Genomic DNA, 25,110 nt, shown 5'->3' with positions numbered 1-25,110 from the left:
GTGTTCTTTCACTTGGTTCTGATTTCCAAATTCTCTTGTAGAACCCCAGATGTGAAGACAGCCGAGGAAAGAGACAACCCAAATGAAGGCATTCCCGAGCAATAGCTCTCTCATGAAGTGAGGCAGAGGCTCAAACTCCACTACCAAAACCCTCGACTGTTTTCTAGTGAGTTCAGCCTTTACAAAGTGTTTCCTTGCATGGTTTAAATCTATTTTATCAAATTCCTGGAGGAAAGGGCAACCATGATCTGCCCTTGATCTTCAGAACACATGGGCACAACAAAACCTGGGGATAACAAGAAAGACCTCTGAGGGTGACCATGACCTGCCCTTGACCTTCAGGACATAGCCTGAAACCTGGGGATAGCAAGAAAGACCTCCCATACCCCAAGAACCATAGCTCTCCCTGGTGTCTAGCTCTCCCCTCGGATTGGTGTGTATCAATGAAACACCACCATTCTCTCCGGAGAGGTCTCTCTTGGTTCCTTGACTTATCTGTAGATGGGACTGGGTGAGTATGGATACAAGACCCCTGCTTACCTGAAAGCACCTTAGCTAAATCACCACACACGCCACCACCTGATCACTAACGTGGGCAGCAAAACCAAATCAGACAACTGCAGAACCCAAAGCCATCTCCTAGTAGTTTAGGAATGCAGCCTAGAGTCAGGAAAGGAAGGTGTCCACAAAGGCACCTAGATAACCCCCTAAAATGGGCCACGGGACTCTGAATGGTTCAGTGGTCATTCTTGGTGGTCAGTCCGCGGAATGACTTTTTGAAAGGGCTCTTTATAAAGGAGTGGACGGGATTGAGTGAACCAGGCAAAGAGCAACCAAGTAGCAGTGGGAAGCTTTCTTCCTTAGGGCCTGGGGCAGAGGGAGAGGGGAAATAGTGCATCTAAGAGCCAGGGCTAATGGTGTGGGAGAATTGTCTTTATTCTGTCAATCATATTTTAATAAAACGCTGATTGGCCAGGCAGGCAGTATAGGCAGGAAAGCCAGACAGGAAGTAAGGGTGGAGCAAAGAGACTGGGAGTATTCTGGGAAAACAGGAAGCTCCCTCCGTGACTCCTGCGCAGACCACCAGAGAAGCAACATGTAACCTGCCCAGCTGAAAAAGGTACCAAGCCATATGGCTAAAATAGATCAGAATAATGGGTTGAGATAAGGGCCAATCAGTTTATAACCTAATGTAGACTCTGTGTTATTTTCTTTGGGAATTGCCGGCTGTGGAGTACCGGGTGGGACAGAAACCCCAACAAGCCGGCTCTCATGTTACAGACTAAGGATGGAGAGAGTCTGTGGCCTTCGGGAGAGAAGTGTGGCCCAGGATGGTAGAAGAGTTCAAGGGTCTGGTACAAATACTTCATCCTCTTGCTAATCCCTGATTGTGGGTGCCTCCTACCAGAAAGTCAAGAGCAAGTTGCTGAGGGAGGCAGTCTCAGGACAGAGAGAAAGGAGGAAGGGGCCGAAGCTAGATCTAGAGAGGCCAATGGGAGTCATCCAGGTCTCCACTAAGACACCCAGCAAGCACTATTAGTCAGCGCTGTGTTCCAGATGCTGCAGCCGGGGTCAGGCAAGCAGAAATCACTGTACGTATCGTGACCCTGCTATCAAAGCAATCTCTAAATAAATAATCATCAAAATGTAAATATCGATTCTTGCTTCAGACTTCTCCAAGTGGTACTGGGTTACGAGGTTGGGGTTCAGACACCCTACACCCCAGGTCAGTTGGTCTGTCCCGGCCAGCACAGTTGAAATCCACAAACTGTGTTAAGGCTTTAATTCAGCATCAGAGGTGCTACCGACCAGGGTCTTTCCCAGAATTCCTTCTCATAAGAGACAAGGGGGAAAGACATGGGGTGGGAGTTATCTACTGGAAATGTTGCTGAAATTGCCAGTCAGTGGATTAGAGACAAGATCATGACAGGGCGTGGCTGGGCCTTGACCACGGTCACATTCAGCCAGGCCCAGAAGTTCTGCACGTATTCAGAGGAAGCTGTGACCTGATGATGTCACAGCAGTGTACAGAAAGCCACACAGTTGCCTGTGCTGTCCCAGTGCTGCCCACAATCCCTGAGTGATACCTCTCTCTCTCCTGTTGTACAGTGACCACTCAATGACGCATCTGCCCCTCATCCTGCCTTCTGCTGAACCCTGAGGAATGATCCCATGTCTTGAGCCAGCCTTCCTTCCTCCCCTCCGGGCCCTCAGCCTGAGCCCTTAGCTCTGCTCCCTCCCCTGCACACCAGAGACTGGAATCAAGGGCCTTGAGTTGAATGCTGGCCAGTCTGTAGTGACCACAGGCTCAGTCCCCAGGCTTACTGCCTAGCTATGGCAGAACCTGGGGAAAGAGGAGGATATCTGAGGGCCGCCAAAGCTAGAAGATGCCAAATTAGGCTACTTTCCCTACGCCCCACTAGCCCTGGCAGCAGGGCTTGGTCGTGTTAGCTCTTCAGGGCCTCTGCCCATGCTTCCATCATTGTGCCAAGTCAGAACTTGGCCCGTATGCTGCCACAGACACTGTGAAGGTCACCTAGGTAGAAGTAGGCAGGCTTCCAGTTACCCACTACCCACAGGCCTCCCTGTGGTTCGCCTGTTTACAGGATGCAGTTGGGGTTCCAGGATGACATTTTAAAACTGCTCTGGAACTGCATTTTTATTTATGCCAGTGGGTTTAACTCTTGTAATTTTTTTTCTTTTTTGAAAGATGTTGTGACTTCACTTTATTGAGTATTTTAATATGCATATACTCACATGCATTTAGACCCAAACTGATGCCATGTTCCCTCCTCTTTCATTTCCTCTCTCCCCACTCCCCAATTTTTCCCTCCCAATTTCGAGTCCCCCTCCCCTTTCTCCTTCCTTAATACTCACTAAGTCTACTTAATGTGACCTGTATGAGCATTTGCCAGACATGTTAGCACAGTTACACACACGCACGCAGAATGTCTGGGAGTGTGTGCATAAAATCAAACCAGACAAACATCCCAGCAAGGAAGGAGGAGGAACAGATGAAGCCCCACGTCTATGTTGAGGAAAAATTGGCAGTTTGTAGCCACTGGGAAAGGGAGAGCAACTTTTATATTTTTTAAATCCCAACTTTGACACAAAGCATTTTTAATCTAATGATTTTGAATTATCTTCTTCTTTAGGATGTGGCTTACTAATTCACATCTGGGAAGCTACTCTTTCTCGTGGTCACGTCTTGTGTCATTTGCCATGGAAATGGGTCGGTAAAACGCTAGTCTATGTTCAACCTCTTGAGGCCAATAAACAGAACTGAATTCACAAGAGGTTTCATTGGAATAGGTTGTGTGGTGTTGAGACAAGCGCTTCGGTTTTAAATACGGCTAACCTGTCCCCCAGCTGTTCTGGGACAAAGCCCAACTCTTGCCAGATCTACCACCCAGAGAATATGATGCCTCTGGTGCCTTAGAAACATCACTGGAAACACTCTATGCTTAGCAAGGACCACATCTGCGGGAGCACTTGGGAATACCTTCATGGGAACTAGGGTGGGGAGCATGGGGTGTGCTCTCTCTTGGGTATCACAATAAAACTACAGACATCCCTGGTTTCTCTTGTGTCGTTTGGGTTCACTGCCCACTCCAAAGGGGATCCACCATCACCCAGGTGTTCCTGTCCCACCATGACTGATCTGTACAGTGACTGTCAAAAGCAGTGAGTGCTGGAATGATGGCTCAGTGGTTAAGACTGCTTGCTGCTCTTACAGCGGCCCAGTATTCATGTTGGGTCGCTCACAACTGCCACAACTCCAGTTCCGGGGGATCTGATGCCGTCTTCTGGCCTCAGAATGACCGTGACACATACATGCGCGCACACACACACACACACTTAAAAAAAATTACTGATGCATGTGAGAACATGGGAGAATCTCAAAGATGCCTTCTGCAGAGAATAAAAGACACTCAAATATCAGCTCCTTTAGCAAGCACGCTAGAACAGACAATGAGAAACAGAGATCATCACATATGCCATAACAGAACCACCACAGGCACCGCTAGCCGAAGGGAATCTTGACCCAAATGTATCCACAGCAGCATGCATGCCCCAGAACTCACTGCTAGGTTTAACTAAAGATCTGCGGCCTTCAGGGTGTCCATGCGATATACCCACCTAGAACATAGCACGGTGACACCTGGTTGTTCCCAGGACCGCTTCTTAGCTGTGGAGGAAAGAAAACACTTCTACTTCTTATCTTCGGGCCAAAGTACAGTGAGCAGCTCACAGGTGCTTTGCAAACAGACGAGATTATTTCTAAACTAACCTAGCTGGGAACAAAGACATCAGTGCAGCTATCTCCACCCCCTTTCTGGGCCTTTCCTGTCTCTTTCTGGGCTCACTAGGGTGGAAGACTGCGGGCCGCCTACCCCACCCCTCAAGTGACCAAGGCATGTGTCTTCACAACTACTTTGCGTTGAAGAGCAAATCCTAGGACTCTCACTCCTGGGGCGGTTAAAAAGCAACCGAGTGGCAATGTGATTGGAGACCATGTGTCTGGAGGGACTGTGATGTTGACCGTACAGGTAGAACTGGGGGGAGGGCATCTCTTCTTCCCTGTTCTTATTTTAGAAGCAGTATTTTGGCAGCTGAACCTGTTGACTCAGAAAGAACCACAGAATCCTTTCTTTCACCCCTGTTTCTTTCCCTTGAATTTCTCTTCATAACAACTCTGCTCCATAGACCGTGCTGGTCTCTGTGTTTATGATAACTGAGGTTCAGGACACTGACATGCAACCCTATCTCTCCTGTCCTGGAATTTCTTCAACAGAGTCCAAAAGATAAAGCAAGTTTGTAGAAGATCGTATCCAACCCTCTGATCATGACTATACATCCCCCTGTAACACAGTGAGTCACAGTGCCTCCTGAACAAGGATAGAAGTGGCGATTGGCGCCAAAAGAGGAGGTGACTTCAGGAGAAGCCTTGGCCCAAGATCGCAGGGTGGTGCTGTCTGGCTCACTATACCCTGGGAGGCCTTAGCCCCTGGTCCCGCCCTCCAGAGATATCCTCATCTATATAGTCCAGGCTGTTGAGCTTCTAGTGGCTCACCTTCCCAGGTACACTTGAGAAGTGCCACTTCTTTGAGCCCTGCCCCTGCTGGCCTTATCCCTGTGCCTATGGGTGTCAGTAGAAACCTGTTTCCATCTGTGCAGATGTTGCTCTGCTGGACCATTGGCCTTCTGGTGGCCACCGTCACAGGTGAGGATGCTATCGCCATCCCTGGAGAGAAACAGGTGATGGCCGGAGCTCAATATGGCAGAGACCGAGATGAGTAAGTGGCATGTCTGTGCTAGTGGGCCTCGGCATGTCATAGGTACTTAACGTTAAGAGTGGTGTGACTCGCGCTAAGTAGCAGCTTCCAGGGCTGCTTCGTTACAGGTAACTGTCTTGAATTTGCCTGGTAGGAGTACTTATTAAATATTCTGTAGTAGGGTCAACCTAGGACCCTTAACGTCAGACTCTCTGAGGGGGAAGCCTGGAAGTGTGTATTTGTCAGATGCGCCCACATCCAGACATCTCTTACAGGCACAGAAGTTCTGGTACCTAACAAGATGACCAGGCTGGGCAGGGTCCACCCTTCCTGTGACAGATGACATTATGTCTTCCCGGAACCTCATGCCTGTCCTGCTTGTGGCTCTTCCTGCACCAGGGAAAGAGATTTGCTATGGACATCTGGGCTGCTTTTCCAATGAGAAACCATGGGCAGGGATGATTCAGCGGCCTTCGAAGGTGCTACCTTGGTCCCCAGAGGACATCGATACCAAATTTCTTCTGTACACAAATGAAAATCCAAACAACTACCAAGTAAGTGTGGGCATAGGGTGTCTGTGCTGGATGACAGTCAGTTTGGACTGCATGCTGGGGCTCATTGGCACTTTGGAACAGTCCTCCTAATGTGGGAATTCTTGATGCTAAGAGTCATAACCCCTGAGCATCCAAGATATACATATAGGGATAAAATCCCAAAATGTACACACAGTTACATATTAGTGTATAGGTCTCCAGGTCCACCCTAGGACTGTGTCCGAAGAAGAGCAATGGTGACATTTATGGAGAATAAATGGATAACCCAGCTACATCCTCCATCACCTTATCATCATGGCAATGGAGCAATAGTATATACAAAACAAGAATCCACAAGACGAGAAAGGACGGAGTACTATTAACCACAAAGGCTTTGAAAATATGAGATCCCTGGGGTGGCTTTCAGAATAGGCCTGCCCTAGGTGGTCAGGTGACCAGAGAGGTTTTCAGTGATGACTTTGCTATGAGTCCAAGTAGTTCAAGCTTTGGTCCCTAGCATATGGGTCTGCCTCTAGGTGCCTGGGCCACCCACTCTAGGACTTGGCTCCTCCAGCCGGGAAGCTGTGCAGACACAGCAGCCATTACTGCCTTTTTTGTCCTATCCTTCTAGCATGTGCTGGCAGAAGGGTCCTGAGAAAGTCTGTGGGCATGGGGAAGTCTGTTCTAAAGTGCCAGGCTCCCAGAACTGGAGTTCAGGCTTACGACGTTCAGTCAAGGATTTTCTACCTTCCCTGTGCCAGGAATCTATTTAGCTACAGGAGGAAGCCTAAAGGCCCCTCTCAGGATAATATTTCCAAATGGGCGATATAAAATTTAATGGGCTGCAAAGGAAATCAATTTGATTGAAAACAGTCATCAGAATATGAATAAAACAGAAAATAAGAAGCATAGTATTAAATATGATATTTTATCATCTCAATAAAGATTGATCTAAAAACTCCTGTAACTAAGTGGTAATAATTACAAATGACCCTTTGAGGTATTTACATCTACCAAGTTGCATGAACATACCCGTGACTTTAATTGAGGAGCTGAGTCACAGCTACTGCTAATCCCACTGTAGCATCTTGCCTGAGCCACGCTTGACAGAAACACTTAGATTTAGGTTCAAGGTTCAGGAAAACAGGAAGTCAGTGAGCTTGTACTTTCTGGATTCATGGAACTCAGCTTGGTGGCTCTGAGTCTGGGACCTTGGTCTCACTGGTCTGTCTGTCACCAGCCTGCAGATGTGCCAGGCCAACAGCCAAACTCATCTTGTTTAATTAAACCAGGTGATCTCTGCCACCGATCCAGCCACCATCAAGGCTTCCAACTTCCAACTGGACCGCAAGACACGTTTAGTCATCCATGGCTTCATAGACAAGGGAGAGGATAGCTGGCCAGTTGACATATGCAAGGTGATGATTCATTCTCCTCCCTGAACCCCGCACTCGGTGCCCCTGACACCAGAAAAGGAAATGTTCGAAGAAAAACTGTTAAGGAATGCTCACTTCTCAGGCCTCCATTGCCACTGCCACGCTCTCCCACGGTTGCTAGTCAGTGACTCTCGGACGTGGGAACTTCATACACTAGCTGATATTCTGTCTTGACTTGTGTGCAGCATTAACACGAACAAACATATTGCCCTCTTAAGCTCCGTTAGCTCATGGAACGTTCTGTGGTGACAGACATGGTCTGTGTCTGTGCCCCTGACCACATGCAGGTTTAGAGTCTTTGAGGTGGGCTAGTTTACCTGATGAAATGCATTGTGAGTTTCACAGTCCAGGAATTTGCTTTTCTCTGACCAGGTCGTTTATTTGCACCTGACTTTGAGCTGCGAGACTAGGAACTCATCCCCTCGGGACTCAGTTTCCACATCTATTAAGTAAGATGAGCATACCCAGTTCACAGTGCGACCCTCAGGGTCAACTGTGACAGGCAGGAGGGAAACTGAGAAGCTGGCAAGAACCAAGTGCTTTATGGAGGTGAATTCCTGTGTCTGAGGTGTGCGACCTGGCCTGTTTACGAAGTTTGTCCTCTCTATTTCTTTCTTTCCCCTAGAGTATGTTTCAAGTGGAGAAAGTGAACTGTATTTGCGTCGATTGGAGGCACGGGGCCAGGGCCGAATACACCCAAGCCGCCTACAACACTCGGGTTGTGGGCGCTGAGATCGCTTACTTAGTACAAGTACTGTCGGTAAGGACCAAGTCTGGGGGAGAGTTAGAGAGAAGGGCAGAGTTAGGAACAAGCAGGACTTGAGAGGGGCGGGGCTAGAGAGGGGCGGAGAAGTGACACTTTGCATACCGCAGTTGCTAGGGACCAAGCTCAGGGCTGGAGCCACAGATCGATTAAGCAAACCAAATTCTCAACGCCCCTCCTGAGGTGAAGCAACAACCTTCCTCCCTGCTGACTGTCCACAGTGCCCTAGCTGTGGACCTGGGAGCCTCAGTTTCCCTTTTTGACCTAAGGCTTTCCTTGCAAGCTGTTCTGGGAACTGAAAGCAGACTGGGACGGTGTAAGAAAGCTTTTGGGTTTCACACTTTATATGGGAGAGGGGTGGGGTGGGGACTTACTCTTGGCTCCCTCTCTTCCCTGCTGTAAGTTCCAGAAGGTCCAAGTTCCGCTTTCGCCCTCTATAACCAGGGCGAAGGCCTCCCTGGCGACACCAGGTGGCAGCAGCAGCCTGAGAGGCGGCCTGCAGTTAGTGTGGTGGCCACTGGCCAGCACTGTTGCCGCACGCAAGAGCAGAGAACCTTCCCCAAGGGCCTAACAGACTGCACTATCACCTGGCCGAGCAGTCCCGATGGAAGGCCCTTAAGTCTCCCGGCTCCTAAGAGCCCAATCCTCTGGCAAAGACCAGCCTCTGCTCCCCGGCATTCTCGTTCCCACGTGGTTCTTGGGAACCTAATGCTTACTCTTTCCACAGACAGAGCTGAAGTACAGCCCAGAGAATGTGCACCTCATTGGCCACAGTCTGGGATCACACGTGGCTGGGGAAGCAGGAAGGCGACTTGAAGGTCGCTTGGGCAGGATCACAGGTAGGAGTCCTGAGAGCCAATCTGGGGTCCAAGGACCAGGGAAGTAAGTAGGGGAAGCCTCTACCAGTGCCTGTCCCACAGCAGAGGACGCCCCTTCTGCTTTCCTGATTTTACATGATATCCTGACTCAAAAAAAAACTTGGCTTTGTTTTTTAATGCCTATTAGAAAATCCACAGTCATAGATAAAAACGTGTTTCCAAAACAAGAAAACTATAACCAGGCCCAGGTTCATGAAACCTAACTTCGGGGACATTACTAGTAGAAATGATTTTTTTTAAAATGTACCAGTTCCACTCACTCCTTGAATCTTTGCTCAGTCAGGCACAGCCAGTTGAGACAAATCACTCAGGAAATGCTTGGTGAATGAAGGAAACAGACAGCGTTCATGAGCACAAGGCAGATGAAACAGCTCTTCCTTTTGTACCTGTTAGGCCTGCCCCGCTCAGATTGAAGGACAGGAACAGTGTTTTTTATAATCCTGCAGACATTGTCAGTTTGCAGGGGCCTGTCTGTTCCATCTTTTCATGGGATTTTCATAATAAACCCGTAAGAGGGATGGATGGCTTATTTTCACTCTCTGGATGGGGGCAGACGCTTGAACAGAGATATTCTACCTTCTCCTCATCTCGGCTCCTCTCTGAAAATGCTGGGCACAGACTCTGTTTCGGGAAACCCACAGACCCGGCCAGCGTGTAGAAAGAAAAGAAGTAGACAAACTTCAAAGCAGAATTTACGACTGCAAAACAATGCTGTGTCTAGGACCGGAGGAGAAATGGAAGTATCCATGCGGAGGCTGTATTTGAGCCGAGGCTTTAGTGAAGAAAGGGTTAAGTAAAGGAAGAATGTGTCAAAGGGTCAGAAGACTGGGGAGCAGCATGGGGAAAGATGTCAGGGATGCAAGATGTCAGGGATGCGTGGGTCCCAGGGACTGGGGAACAGCTAAGTGAGGCCATGGAGCTTGTGATCTCCCTGAGGAAAATCAGAAAAGGGGAAGTGAGAGGGACGAGTGTCCCACCCAGATCCTCCCTGGAGCTGACGCTAGGAGTTTCTGAGCCTGCTCTAGGCAGCCTTCCTGCTCCACACTGTCTGCCCTCACTTCTTTCTCTCAAGTGGACCAGGAGCTGCAGCCTCCCAGGACTGTGATGGCTGGGGTATGGAGGGCTTTTTTTCCCTGGCATCCTTCCCTCAGTCTGTGGAGCTTGTCTTCTGTGGGGTACGATTGTTCTGCCGCCATTCTACCCTTCAGGACTGGACCCTGCGGAGCCCTGTTTCCAAGGCCTGCCAGAGGAAGTCCGGCTGGACCCATCAGACGCCATGTTTGTAGATGTGATTCACACAGATAGTAACCCCATGATTCCCAACTTAGGTGAGTTCTTCACTCCCAATCCCTCATGTCCAGTGACTGATGTCATCGTGTCCAGGTGACACCCCCACTGACCCACACACAGCTGCAAAGAGAAGACTCAGCATGGTTAACTACAATGCACCTTAGGCCCCAGTCAGTAATGATGGATACCAGCCACAACAATCACCCAGTCCAATGATGCTGCTATGGAGTCTGCAACCTCAGGCTGGACCAAAAACTCTTCTATAGCCTAGGGAGGTGATGACGCATCCATCCCTGCATCTATCCCTGCATCCATCCCTGCATCTCTCCCTACATCAGGTTTTCACTTGACCTGACTGAAAAGTTTTTAGACTTAATTTTTTCATTTAAAAAAAAATTTGCCACAGGGTCAGTTCCAATTTATGATAAATATTCCTTTCTATCTGAGAAAACTTCCCACACCTTCAGATTATCCATTATGTATCAAGTACTGAGATTATCTAGGAAAATTACTTGTTTTTTCTTCCTTAATCAAATAAGTTATATACAAGTCAGTCTAATAAATTTCAAAAGGAGTGGAATTATGGTGAGTACAATGTGAATCCCCCTTTGCATATACTTCATTACTGGTCCCATAGACACCAATATTTCTTAGAAATTTTTTTTATCACATTCCAATTTCACCTATAACGAGCTTGCATAATGGATAATCTGAAGGTGTGGGAAGTTTTCTCAGACAGAAAGGAATATTTATCATAAATTGGAACTGACCCTGTGTCGTTAACAGTGTAGAGCATTTGTGGGATGTTCACAAGCCTTGTGAAAGTTTGATGGTGCACCTTCAACATGGCTGCTACCAATCTCTCCCTTCTTATGTGTGTATGCCAGTCCTCACTTAGAGATGAAAGCTTCCTGACCCCTACTAAAGGCATCTGGGCTGTCTCATAGAGTGATCGTCTGAAATTCCCAAATGTCGGCTTTAGAGCAAATGTCCTAGTCCAATGCTCATCTCTTGGAAATAGACTTCAAGTGAGGAGAAGCCTAAGCCAGAAAGAGGGATTGTGTCAGTGCTCTGACTGCCTCAGCTCAGCCACCAGATCCTAGCCAGGACCAGCAGCCAGTCGTGCAAGTGAGTCTCCTATAGTGCAGCCGAGTGTAGGTCTCAGATGATGACAATCGCAGGTAACATTGCATGAGGCAGAAGGGACACCCATCAGAGCCTGTCAACCCAGAGTCATGAAAGATACTAAATAAAATGCTTAAGCCTCAAAAAAAAAAAATTTCCAAAGCTTTGGTTACAATTTGTCCTGTTGGAACTACATCCTTGTTGTGTTTAATGCTTCTGAAACCAGTGCTTCGTATCAGATAAGCATTCAAGGAACACACAGGGTGGGTTTTAACAACAGGGACCAAGACGATGACAGAGATAGCACTTACCGAGTACCTAACGTGTGCTGCCCTGAGATGACAGAGATAGCACTTACCGAGTACCTAACGTGTGCTGCTCTGAGCACAGCTTATGACCCAGCACCGTAAAAAGGACATTGTCACCGCCTCACAGCTGAGGAGACTCACTGAGACTGAATAACTCAGCTAGCTGATCAGTGGAGCCAGGGTTTGAGCACAGGTCTGTGCACCTCAAAACTCTAATGTGCCTTCCCAAAGAACCTCTCTGCAGGTTTGCGATAGCAATCCAGTCTAGAAGATTTGAGATGGCATTCAGTTTCAGAGAATTTCTGCCATATGCTCACCATTATCACAAGCATAGGACACTACAGTGAGGGAGGGCTTGCTTAGTGTTGCAATGACGTACCACCCTAGCAGAAGACCTGAGTCTGGCTCCTAGCACTCATGCTGGGTAGCTCACAATGGTCTATAACTCTACCTCCAGGAAGTAACTGCCTCTGGCTTCTGGGAGCATCTGCACTCAAGTGCATGTATCTACACATGGACACTCAACATACACACGGACCTACACACCTACACATGGACACTAATAATCTAAACATATATAATGCAGAAACCAAATATTTAAACAACTAATGGAATATACATGCTACTAGATACGTGCTAACTAGATACATGCTTCTGATCTTGGACTTACCAATATTGTTCAGGGCCTCTCCAGAGTAGACAGATGGACATAACCACACATAGACACACACACACACACAGAGCTCATCTTCTCCCTCCTTGCCTCCTGTGTTGTTCTTCCTCCTTGCCCTGTCAATTGCCCTCCTGAGAACTGTCTGTAGAGAGAACTGACGTGGCAAAGGAGAAAATTGCCAAAGCCCATGCTTCTGTTTGAATGGACCGATGACCTCACTGAGGCCAGATGTAACTTTGGGACCGTGTATACTCCTGCTCACTTCTGCTTCAAATGTTTTAGGTTTTGGGATGAGCCAGAAGGTGGGCCATCTGGATTTCTTTCCAAATGGAGGGAAGGAAATGCCTGGATGTAAGAAAAACACCCTTTCCACCATTGTTGATATAAACGGAATATGGCAAGGTAGGTGTGTGGATGAACTGAGGGGGTCTTAGAAGGAGCTGCTTGTTTGTTCGGGCCGCCCAGCCGTGAAATAAACACTCAGAAAACCATATTATTTGCAATACTGTTTGGCCAACATCTTAAGCGCATTTCTGGCTAAACTCATATCCTAAACTAATCCATCTCTATTATTCTGTATATCACCATGTGGCTGTGGCTTACCAGCTAAAGTTCCCAGCATCTGTCTCCAGCGGCTCCTTGGCTTCTCTCTGGCTCTGCCCTTCTTTCTCCCAGCATACAGCCTAACTTTCCCGGCTAGTTCTGTTCTTCCCTGCCATAGACTCAAAGCAGTTCTTTCCTCATTAACCAATAAAAGCAACACACAAACAGAAGGACCTCCCACACCAAGGGGGTAACTGCCAAGTTGGGGGTGAAAGCAGAATGTATGAGTCTGGCCACCATAGTGATCACCTTGCTGCCATCTATCATGGGCTTGCTCCTAGTCAGGTGCTCATAACAGTGTGATATTTGGCTCTGCTTCACACATGCAGGTGTCTGGAAATCTACATACTGTGTTCAAGGCTATGCTATATATAAGCCTGGCTTCTTACTGGAAGGCTCTGAGCTCCTATCTCAGTTGTCAGACTGGCAGGATAAGGTGGACACAGTACAAACACCCAGCTCTGGCTTCGCCCCTACCCCCATCACGTCCTCAGCTCCTGCTCCTTGAAGGACGGCAGAGAACCCACAGGCAGTGGAGGTTCTGCCTTTCTTGTTATTGGCTGTGTCAGGTAGGAGACTGAGGTAGCTGGCTAGAAGATGCACCCTGAGAAATTGGAGGTATTCGTGAGCAGGGAAGCCTGAACTGCTAGCCACAGTGTGGCCTCCTGAAGCCTGTGTGTAACTGTGTTCATCTGGAGAGCAGGACTTACACCTTTAATCATAAGCGACATTCCATAGCTGTTGATACAACTACCTCTTGTTCCCTTTGGCCCTCTCCTGAGACCAGAATCACTGTCCTCTCTGAAAGAGGGGCATTGGGGTCAGTTATTATTTTTTGTCATTATTTTTCTGAACTGGAAGCTCCATGTTGCTGGGTCTTAGTGAACCCTGACCCCATCACCCCAGAACCTGGCCCTGACCTGAAGCAAGCACCAAGCATATGCTGTTGAGGGGTTTGGGGTAGTCTCTTAATGTCCCATGTGCAAGTAGTCTAGATAAAGCGAAGTCCAGCACCTCGTGAGAAATAAACAGAACTTTCGACTTCTTGGCCCCTTATCTAGTAACTCATGGGGGGACTGGCTGTTCTCCCCCTAAAGAAGCCTGGGCCATAATAACAGCTGCCCCGTCCCAGAAGTGACGAGCAGGGCACACACAATAGCAGAGAACCCAGGTTTAATTAAAGAGGCAATTTAGAGTGAACCAGTCATGAGCACTGGTGTGTGTTTCTATTGTATGCCACGCAAGTCACGCAGGCACTGGGCACAGGGAACAATTGAACACACTTTCTCCTCTATTATGGGATCCCTGAGCAGCAATTTTGGATGAAAGAAACAATTAAGTTTAAAGCAGGTTCTGTTGTCTACTGAGGGGCACTGGTGTGAGCACTCTGAGCAGGATGATGGGCTGTAAGCACAGCAGGCAGGGCTAGGAGCCGAGAGGGCAAAGCTACCCCACCCACAAAGGTCCTTTCATGATTAGGGACTCCCATAACGGTCCTGCTAGATTCCTCCATGGGAAGTTTTATGTTAAGTAACTGGAGAAATGAAAAGTGATTTTCCCAACAAAGCGTCGTTGGCCAAAGTAGGAGGTGGTACATTGGGATCACCTGAGCTCGGCCCAGCTTAGAGAAGGGGTCACTCAGCCTAACTCAGCCTTAACGGTGAGATCTGAGAACGGCTGGCCCCCAGGAAAGGCTGAGCACCCTCATGGCTGCTATGCAGTGGCATTGTGGGAATGCTGACCAAACATCAGCACTTGGTGCAAACATAACCATTGTAGACCTAACAGCACGGTCCAGTCATGATCGGCTGAACCCAAGGGCGTAGCATTCGCGGGTAATGAAGATCACCTGTTGACTATCTCTGTCTCTCTTCTCCCTACTTGTGTACCTATTTGTGTGTTCTGTTTTTAAAAGCTAAGTCTTTAAAAGCTTTTTTAATGGGTTGTTCGGTTTTCTCTTTTCATGTATATGCCGACTTGTCTGTGTCTATTTTTTTCTGTGTGTGTGTGTGTGTCTCTCTCTCTGCCTGTCGGTTTCCCCATCCTTCGGTCATTTCACATACGTCACACACATTTAACAAGCATACTTCTAGGACCTGACACTCCCAGCAGTTGCCTGGCCCCGAGTCCTGAGGGGTGGCGGCTGCTCCTTGCTCGTTCGGAATAGCTGACCTTCGAAGGTGAAGGCCCTTCTCTCATTCCTGTGGCCTTGGTTTTCTCAGGAGCTCAAAACTTTGTAGCCTGCAACCACCTGCGGAGCTTCATGTACTACAACAGCAGCATTCTCCACCCGGATGGCTTCCTGGGGTACCCCTGTAGCTCCTATGAGGAGTTCCAGCAGGTAGGTCACTCCAGGACCCCGGAGACGAGCCTGGTGGCCCTGCTGGTCGTCTTTGTCTCTGTGGCATAATTAATGAAAAGATGCCATCGACGCCACAGATGTAAACAGGGTTGGGGGGGACTGAGGAGGTTTCCAACACCGTCTTCCTCCAGCAGGGAAGTGGACTGAAGAAGAGACCACATTGCTGGTCTCACTGGACCTCCCCAGGGTCCCCAGATTCTCATTTAGAAAACTCCCAGTCAACAAGCAGGTTGACAGAGGAGCACAAAAGTGCCCGTCACACCTGTCACTTACACACGCCGATTGCTCATGTTTCACACACATGTTTCACATAGCATGTATGTGTGTTCTGTACCGTGTGAAAGAGAATCAGAAATAAGAGGGCACTGCACTCAGAGGTCCTTCGGCATTCATCCCCGAGAACAAGACTGCCCTCCTGTAAAGGGCACGTAAGAAATTCCTCTCTGATGCACTAACATTTTAAATGCATAGGCCGTGGGTGAAACTCCGTTTACCTGTGTTAGCCTGACACTACCCATCCCTGGCTCCTTAGTCCCGCACAGCCTCCCCCTACCCCTTCCATCTCCCTACTTCCTTCACCCCATCTCTCCTCCCCTCCTCTGACTCTCCTCCCCTCCTCCCTGTCTCTCCTTCTTCCCTCCTCCCTCTGTCTTTCCTCCCCCACCCCCCTTTTCTTTCTGCATTGCATCTACTGTCATGTCTCTTTCCTGAACAGCTCACCATCTTCCCTTGGTCTCTCAGGACACAGATCGCTCTGAGGATTCAGACAGGGGGGTTGGGAGAGTGCTCCATGCTCTGAAGCCGCCTGTTCCTTTCTGGTTTCATGGTCGAGATGGTCCCTTCTTAGTGGATCACAACCAGGAGCAGCCCTTCATCAGTGCTTACTCTAGTATTTGGTAGCTGAAGTTGATTACCCAGTAAGCTCACATCTGCTGGATCTCTGTTAGAAACACAGTAACCAGTTCTAGGCGACCTTTTAGGGAACCCTGTTTTCAGAAGTAAACTTGGCAAAAAAAAAAAAAAAAAAGTTTTGTAGTTTTGTTGACGCTCCTCACCTAAATCACTTATTATATCAAAAATTGCAAAACTCTCAGGTTTTTGTAAATATCTTTATCAAGAAAAATATATTTAAATTCTTTTTTCTTCCAAAACGTTGACTTTGCCATCCTGAGATGTATCAGGGTAAAAAGGATCTCATATCTGATCATCATGGTCTGTGATTACTTAGGGAGTGGCCTTGCCTGCATTGGTTATTGCAGGGGACTGGGCAGATGCCTCCAGCATCCGTCTGGCTCCTTGCAAATCTTAAACCATGTATTTGGGGTAAAGCATTAGGTCAGAGAGCAGAGCCAGCGCTCATGTGATTGGAAGGCCCTGTGAGGAGCGAAATCCTCACAGTGAACGGCAAGTGAGTAAGGATCCTCATTTTTCTTTCGTTGTTTTTTTGTTTTGTTTTGTGATTTTGAGACAGGGTCTCTCTATTTGCTCTGGTTGTTCTGGAAGTCACTATATAGACCAGGCTGGCCTCAAGTTCAGAGATCTGACTGCAACCACCTCTGTAGTGCTGGGATTAAAGGCGCGTGTCTCACCATGCCCGGCCCAGATCCCCGTTTTCCTCTGGAAGTAACTTGCTGTCTTCGCAGTTGACTTCCCCCGAGAGGCATTATCTCACAGTCCCCCTCCCTATTTATTTCACATTTTCCTATATGACTTGTCTCCCAGCTGTAAGTTTTCAAGGTACACATTTGGATCTTCTGCATGATCAAGAATGATCCCATGTACAATTCTGAGAATGAATGCATGGATCCATGGGTCCAAGGATGTGTAGATAAATAAATCCAAGCATGTTTGAGCTGGTCGGGTGAGAATGAGTAACCAAGAGGGGGAATAAATGATGGATAAGCAGGAGGATGAATAGAAATAAAAATGAAAATAGACAATAGATAAAAGATAGATCAATAAATCAGTAGTTAAATAATAGAAAGAAGAAAGAAAGGTAAAGGAGGAAGGACGGGAGAAAGGGAGGGAAGAAAGGAAGGAGATAGGGAGGGAGGAAGGAAAGGAGGGAGGGAAGGAGGGAGGAAAGGAGGGAGGGAAGGAGGGAGGGAAGGAAGAAGGGGTGATCTGGGCAAGATCTCCTGCTAACAAATGATCTCTCCCCACTAGAATGGCTGCTTCCCTTGTTCAGATGAAGGGTGCCCCCAAATGGGACATTATGCTGATCAATTTAAGGGGAAAACCGCTGCCGTGGAACAAACGTTCTTTCTGAACACAGGAGATACTGATGACTTTGCTCGTAAGTTCCCATTTCACTTAAAATTCCATAAAAATAAGTTTAAAAGCACCTAAACTCTGTTAGTGAAGCCCCTTGGTACTAATTAATTGACAAAAACTCAGCTGTCACCAGCTCAAGCTGTAATGGAAGGGTGGCAGGAGAGCTCATGCCTCAGGGCTCATAGTGGCTCCTTCAGCCAATAACTCCCAGCGGAACTAGAGGAAAGGGGGGGGGAGCTGAGCCACATGTCCATCTTCTCATGACACAGAAGATGCACGGATTGATGGAAGAAGAGGGCAACTGAGGCAATGTGATTGTAAGTCAGAAAAATCAGATTGACCACCCTCTGACACCTACCACACTCACACACACACAAACACACATGCAAACAAACATGCATGCATGTACACACAACACTCCATCGTCACGGGTGCCACTTTGCCCAAATTCTCACTGGAAAACACAAGATCAAACTCATGGAAAACCTTTTCTGCGGCAGCCTTAAATTTAAATGATTATACAGTATACACTTACATTATTTCCTGCAATCCCACCTTCATCATCAAAGGAATACTCATTAGTACCTCTAAAGTATCTACACACACACATTGTCTTGACGCTGTCACTCGGCTTCTCAGAACATTCTACAGAAACACAGAAGGGTCAAAGAGTCTTACGCATAGGATTGCTTTTAATCAAAAGACTGAGAAGAAAGTGTAAGTGTTGACCAATTGGAAAAGAAGAAGATGATCAAATACCACGAATAACAAAGCCACCTGCAACCAAGCCTTAGCCAGTTTTCAGGCGGCTACAGCAGCAGTCTTGTAGACAAGAGCTTTTAAACCTATCTATTCCCCGCAAGGTCCTGGAGGCTGAAGTGAGGTCAGCACAGTAGCACAGTCAGGTTCTGCACACAGGCATCTTCCCATTGTATCCTGCCCATGAGTAGTGCACAGAGGGCTGCAGAGCCACCTGAAGTCCCTTTAATCTCATCCATGGACGTCTACTCTCAAGACTTATCTCCCAAGGTCCCCTCCCCTAACACTATGGCATCAGCACAGTCTTTAACAATTAAAACACTCAAAATCTCGTCTCTTTAAAATAGTCTCTTTCAAAACCTAAAGGCTTTTAAAATTAAAAGTCTCTCAACCATGGGCCCCTGAAAAATCAAAAATAAATACTTTCAGAAGGAAGAACCTGGGCAACCCAAACTCCCACAGCGTAAAAACTCAATGTCCAATCATCTAGGATTCACTCATCATCTTCTGGGCTCCTCCAAGGGGCTTGGGTCACTGCTCAGCCTCCATCCCCTGCAGCTCTGTCCCCTGCAGCTCTGTCCCCTGCAGCTCCGTCCCCTGCAGCTCCGTCCCCTGCTGCTCTGTCCCCTGCAGCACACATGGCTTGTCTTCTAGACTTAGACTGGCATCACTCCATGGCTGCTGCACTTAGCAGTCATCCTGCAGTCGTACCATCCCCAAAATGCTGGGTCCTCTGCTGCAACTGGGCTGCACTTTCCCCAATAGCCTCCCATAGGCTCTCTCTCCATGACCCCTACGATCCTGGCTTCCACTGCTGCTCCTGTCACCCCTGTCACCCCTTCCCCGGTGCCAAGGCTCTGTGACTCCTCCCAAGCCTCTCCAGGACTCCTTCGTGCCTTCAAAACCAGTACCACCTGGGAGACTCTTACACTACCAAGTTCACCTGTCAGCACTTGGCCACCTCTGAACACACACGACTTCTGTGTGTTGACTCTCAGGAAACAACTCCTCGAAGATTTCCCATTAATAATGCTTGTCTCTTCTTAATCATCACTGATTTCTCTGCTCCAGCTAAGCAGCATCGAGTACCCCAGTCAATCAAAGGTTTTGCTTCAGTGATCCTGGACTCTTGCTAAACACAGCTCATTCTTTCAACCCAGATGACCAGAACCACGGATTCTTAACTCAGAAGAGCAAACGGCCCTGACAGAATTGTTAAGGGACTCTAAAAACTCCCTCTGAAGCTTCACAAGCCCGGCCCCCCTCATCTGCACTGCTCTCAACGTTCTCTTCCAAGCTCCTACAGAGCTCCCAACACTCCGTGGCTCTTCTAGCCCGTAGTTCCAAAGTCCTCCCGCAATCCTCCCGAACACATGGTCAGGTCTGTCACAGCAACAACCCACTATCCTAGCAGGCCAGTTTCTGTTTGTTAGAGTTTCTATTGCTGTGATGAAACTCCACTACCAAAGGCAAGCTGAGGAGGAAAGGGTTTGTTTGCCTATCCTTCCACACTGTAGTCCATCACTGAAGGAAGCCAGAACAGAAACTCAAACAGAGCAGGAATCTGGAGGTAGGAGCTGGTGTAAACACCTTGGAGGATGCCACTTCCTGGCTTAGTTTGCTTTCTTATAAAACCCAGGACCAACCAGCCACCAGCCCAGGGGTGGCCCCAGCCACAGTGGGCTGGGCCCCCCCATCACTAATTAAGAAAATGTTCTACAGGCTTGCCTACAGCTTGCCCGATCTTATGGAGGCATTTTCTCAATTGAAGTTCCCGCCTTTAAGATAACTCTAGCTGGGTCAAGTCGACACAAAACTATCCATCACAAACAGGAACGCAGTATACAAATTGGGAAGGAGGAGGGGGACATTCTCCTGTATCCACTGGGGATGTGTGTAGCAAGACTGTCCTTCATCCATTAGAGCAGACACTGCATTGTGCTTAACTGTTGTGTTTTCTGTCCCCTTGGTCTCCTTACCTTGCCCAGTATCTGAAGTCATGTGTCAACTCCATGGAAGAAAACAGTCACATTCCCAAGGGGAAGTTGGTCTTAGAAAAATAACACTTCCAGTTGGATCCCTTCTTTTCCCAACAAGATAAGTGTATTGAAATGATATACTTCTTGGCACAGGTTGGAGATACAAGGTGTCAGTCACACTGTCTGGAGCAAAGAAAGTGAACGGGTACATCTTGGTCTCTCTGTATGGAAGTAACGGGAACTCTAAGCAGTATGAAATCTTCAGGTAAGTTCTGTAGCAAATGCATTAGCTAAGTTGTCCCTAAGAGGTGACTCATAAAGTCTCAGTTATCTACCGCTTTACAAATTCAGGTATTTGCTAGCAGAACCCAAGGCCCAGACTATCCAAGCTGGGAAGAAATTGCCATGTCTAACTCAGTCACCCCACTTTGTATATGAAAAGAGGAGGCTCTGTGAGCTTGGTGTTTAAAACGGATCATGTGTTGATTGCTTTTATTAATCACAGGACTACGGTGTGTGTGTGTGTGTGTGTGTGTGTGTGTGTGTGTGTGTGTGTACATAATGTAATACTTAGAGTTGAACCCTAGGGCCTCCTACGGGCTGGGCAAATACTTCACCATGGAACTGTACCTCCAGGCCTCTTCCTAGCATTTCTGCTCAGTTCGTATGTTTGTTTGCTTTGAGACAGGGTCTCACTAAGAGGCCCAGGCTGTCCTTGAACTTGAAATACTCCTGCCTCGCCCTTATACATAGAGAATGACAGGCCTGCATTACCAGGCCTAGCTTGATCTTCATTCTTCCTTTGAGCGAGGTCCATCCATATGACAACCCCCCCCTTCACCTCCCAACCCCAATACACACAGAGGCACACATGAAGCCTGGGGCCCACAGCTTATTCCTATCATAGCCTCAGCCCTAGCTTACGCTAGATGTATGAAGGGCTTGGTGGGTATGTGCTGAGTGAATACATAGCTTAGATGGTAAAAATTAGATTCAGGTTTTGCACTCATTCTAATGGCTGCACATGTGAGTTTAATTTATTTGACAACTCCTGGAGTTACTTACGTGACATTAACAAATTGTGCTTACCAAATTGCATGAATCTTTCAGCCAAAGATTCGGCCTCAGTTTGTCATGCAGCAAACTTCGAGTTCCCAGCTACCCCAAATACTTTTCTTCTCCTTGGGACAAACAAAAACAATGGACATCTGAAGACTGACTTTTTTTTTCTTAAGTGTATTCTCCGGAAATGTTTGTTAGCGAAGCCCCTAGATATGTCTGCAGATCTTCCTGGTGTTTGCAGAAACCCAGCACCCGCTTTACTTAGAAACAACAGGTGAAGATCACCCCAGGTAGTCATGCATCCAGCTGACATGATATTTCTGTCTGTGCAATCAGAGGCTCCCTCACGCCAGATACCTTACACGTGCAAGACATCGATGTGGACGTCAATGTTGGAGAAATCCAGAAGGTTAAGTTCCTCTGGAACAACAATTCGCTAAACTTCTCCGGGCCCGAGATGGGAGCTTCACGAATCACGGTGCAGAGTGGTAAAGATGGGAAAGAGTACGTATCTGAGATCCCTTCTCTCTGGTCGTGTTTATGTGCTTCTCTGCCTTTGCCTCCACTGTCCTCCCAGGCTCTCAGCTACCCACCCATCCACGCCTCGTTCCTTTTCACGTCCTCTTTCATCACCGAGTCACCAGGCTCCCACATCGCCCAGACACGTGTCCACCGTCCTTTCTCTCATTAAATTACCCAGCTTTTCATCCCCTCACCACCAGCCATCTGGTTTACTGTGGAAACTGAGGATCATTTCTCTTAGATAGTTTTCAACATGACAAGGGCAAAGCATTGGTTGTAAGATCATTTGCTTTCCAATGACAGAGTTATCGAGGGAAAGTGTGGTGGAATTAGTTTCCGTAAGTATGCAGTTTTCAGTGTGAACAGAGTTTTTTGAGACTTGGCATAGGAGGGATATAGATGTGAGTTTGGCTCACAGAGAAAAGCTCTTGTTCTCAGGGAAAAGAATCTACTTTAGTGGGAGTTGTGACAGAATCCACTGTTGTGGTTTCTGCTCTGTTGCTCTGATAACGAAAAGCAACCAGGTGATGGGGTGTAACATGATGGCTGGCTTGTTTGTGTTTTTCTGTCCTGCCGGACCCCCCAGCTGTTTAGTCCCAGAGAAAAAAAATCACACAAGAGATCTCTATAAATTATAATGCTGATTGGCCCATTAGGTCAGGTTTCTTACTGGCTAACTCTCACATCTTGATTAACCCATTTTTCTGATCTGTTTTAGCCATGTGGCTCAGTACCTTTTCCAGTGGGGCAGCTCACATCCTGCTGCTTCTGTGATCTGGGCAGGAATGGGAGGAATCAGCTTCCTCCTCCCCAGAATTCTCCTGCTCTCCTTGCATCATTTCCACTTCCTGTCTGGTTTCCCCGCCTACACCTCCTGCCTGGCCAATCAGCATTTATTTAAAACATGATTGACAGAATACAGACAATTCTCCACACCAATGGGGGAAATGAGTATTTTAGCTTACATCTTCAGGTCACAGTCCATCAGTGAAGAGAGTACAGACTGTTTCGAGGCTGGACTGGAAGGCAGGCCCTCTTGCTAGCCCAAACAGCCTTCTCTGGCTAAGGAACTCACTTCACAGCCAAATGAAGAATTCTGTTTGCTAGATGGCTCAAAGGCCAGCTTATATTCAGTTAGCTTTCTTGAACCACCCATCTAGGAATGGTGCTTGCCCACAGTGGGCTGGGCCCTCCGAAATCAATTAGAAGTCAAGACAGTGCTCCACCGTTGCCTACAGACCAATCCCATCTAAGTGATTCCTCTATTGAGGTTCTCTTCTAAGATGATTCTAGGGTGTGTCAAGTTGACATTTAAAGATAACCAGGAACCAAATAATTTCAAAACATAGAAAGAAAGGATAGCTCAAAAGAGAGCAATCAGCAAAACAGTGAGATGTAGAAAACCTGCTCTGGGCCAATGGCAGGGCCACTGCTGGCTTCTGGAAGACAGAAGCAACAGGAAACCTGACTTACAGGCTTTGGTGTGATGTAGCTGCTGTACTTTCAGCATTTGAACAGCCCTGCAAGGAGACCATCCCTAGTTGGAGTCAGTTGGGTCCCTGCCTAGGGTCCTAGAGTTTTTCAGTCTGAGGAAGCAAACCTGGGTGCTGGATAACCACTGTCTGACAGTCTCGCTGAAGCCATGGACACACTGACAAACCAGCCTGCTGCTTCCCCCGCAGGTACAACTTCTGTAGCAGCAACACTGTGAGTGAAGACGTCTTACAATCTCTTTACCCGTGCTAGAGGTGTGCGCTGGCCCTTGTCTCTTTTCCATAATAAATGTTTTTAATGCACTTGGTCTGAGCTTGAGGTGTGTACCAGGACATTCTCTGAGTACTGGGATATGATGGGACAAATGCAAGGTCACCACAGATAATACCTGGGACTTAAAACACACACACACACACACACACACACACACACACACACACACACCTCTGTCACGTCTCTTTCAGGGCATTTTGTGTATCTTGTGTTCCAATAATGCCTACTTTTGTGTTTTGGGTTCAAATCACCCATGGCATGAAAGAGGAAGGAAGGGCTTTAATGCAGTTAGTTAATACCTGCCCTTGGTACAACATTCAATACAGAACATTCCTACATCTTCATGTGTCTCAGTTTTTCTTCCCAGGGACAACTTGAGTTATTGCCCAGAAACATTCTACATATGTATATGTTTATGTCTGCCTCACACCCTACCCTTTTGTCCAAGCACAAATGGAAGAATACTATATATACTGGTATCAGCTGGTGTTTTTAATTCTCCATTGATTGGGCAGTGTTATCTAATGGTACAGAAAATGGTGCTCATTCATCAAGAAGCTCTGTCAGCTCCAGGGACAGGCAAGCATCGTGTGAATGGTGGGTCCTGCTGCTGAAGAGGATGGGCTCTTTCCCATCACACGCACTCAGACAATTAATACCCTTTTGTGATGTTCCCTGCTGGATAAACTTGACAGGTCACAGTAGAGTAGTCAGTTTGATTCTCAGAATCTAGAAATGGTCTCATTTAGAAACTTCCAAGAACGGTGTTGTGGCAGCAGAGACCAATGCTTGCAGTGAGGAGCCCACGGTGGAACTGAGGTGCTTCTTCTTCTTCTCGTTTCTTTCGTTGGTATTTTCCCATTCCTTTTCCTTGAAACCTTATATGTCATTTAAAAATCTTAGCCTGGTACAATGAATGGCCGTTATCTGAGCCCCACTGTGTGTTCTAGATAAAGCCCCAGAGCACAGAGCTTCTGCTCTTGGTCTTGACCATGTATTAGAATCACTGTAAGGTTTTCATATCCTGGCTCCATCTTAGCTCAGTCACCTCCTCTGTGGTGGACACCTGTCTTTTTTAAGCTTCTAGGAAACACACAAGCAAGGTAAAAACCACGGCAACAGTTCTTTCTGGGTTTCCAACAAACCCCCTTCTTTACCAACAACAAATTCCTCTCCTAGAAACCTAACTCTATTTCTTTAGGTTATGTGTGCATCTGTGTGACTGTGGTGTGTGCGTGCACACTTGCTCACTGTAGAGTTATAAGTAGTGATGAGCTGCCCAGGATGGGTGATGGGAACCAAACCCAGCTTTTCTGCGATGGCAGTGCTTGCTCTTAACCACGGAGACATCTCTCCAGCCCCTGCAGATCTTAACAGTGGGGATAAAGCTTTCCAGTCGTTCTGCACTGGCTCTGTGTCACAGCCATGTGACTCCCCCTTGCTCAACAACAACCTTGCACAAAGGGGAGCAGTCAGGATTAAGTCAATACAGCATGCATG

The 25,110-nt window shown here is 47.6% G+C and overlaps 1 protein-coding gene across 1 annotated transcript; it reads left to right on the top strand.

Annotated features, from left to right (window-relative positions):
- The first annotated feature begins 5,062 nt into the window (after positions 1–5,062).
- On the top strand, positions 5,063–23,639 carry LOC125393489 (pancreatic lipase-related protein 2-like). Its single transcript, XM_048423998.3, has 12 exons — positions 5,063–5,224; positions 5,676–5,830; positions 7,102–7,227; positions 7,871–8,005; positions 8,736–8,847; positions 10,095–10,214; positions 12,565–12,684; positions 15,108–15,226; positions 17,414–17,543; positions 20,413–20,524; positions 21,658–21,825; positions 23,526–23,639. The coding sequence occupies exons 1-12, from the start codon at positions 5,143–5,145 to the stop codon at positions 23,587–23,589; spliced, it is 1,443 nt and encodes a 480-aa protein (XP_048279955.2). The 5' UTR covers positions 5,063–5,142; the 3' UTR covers positions 23,590–23,639.
- Positions 23,640–25,110: the final 1,471 nt, after the last annotated feature.

This window comes from Myodes glareolus, chromosome 7 (assembly GCF_982192425.1).
Source record: "Myodes glareolus chromosome 7, mMyoGla1.1, whole genome shotgun sequence".
In the NCBI taxonomy this organism is placed as follows: Eukaryota; Metazoa; Chordata; class Mammalia; order Rodentia; family Cricetidae; genus Myodes; species Myodes glareolus.
The sequence above is the reverse complement of the archived record's forward strand: the minus strand, read 5'-3'. Positions and strand labels throughout refer to the sequence as shown.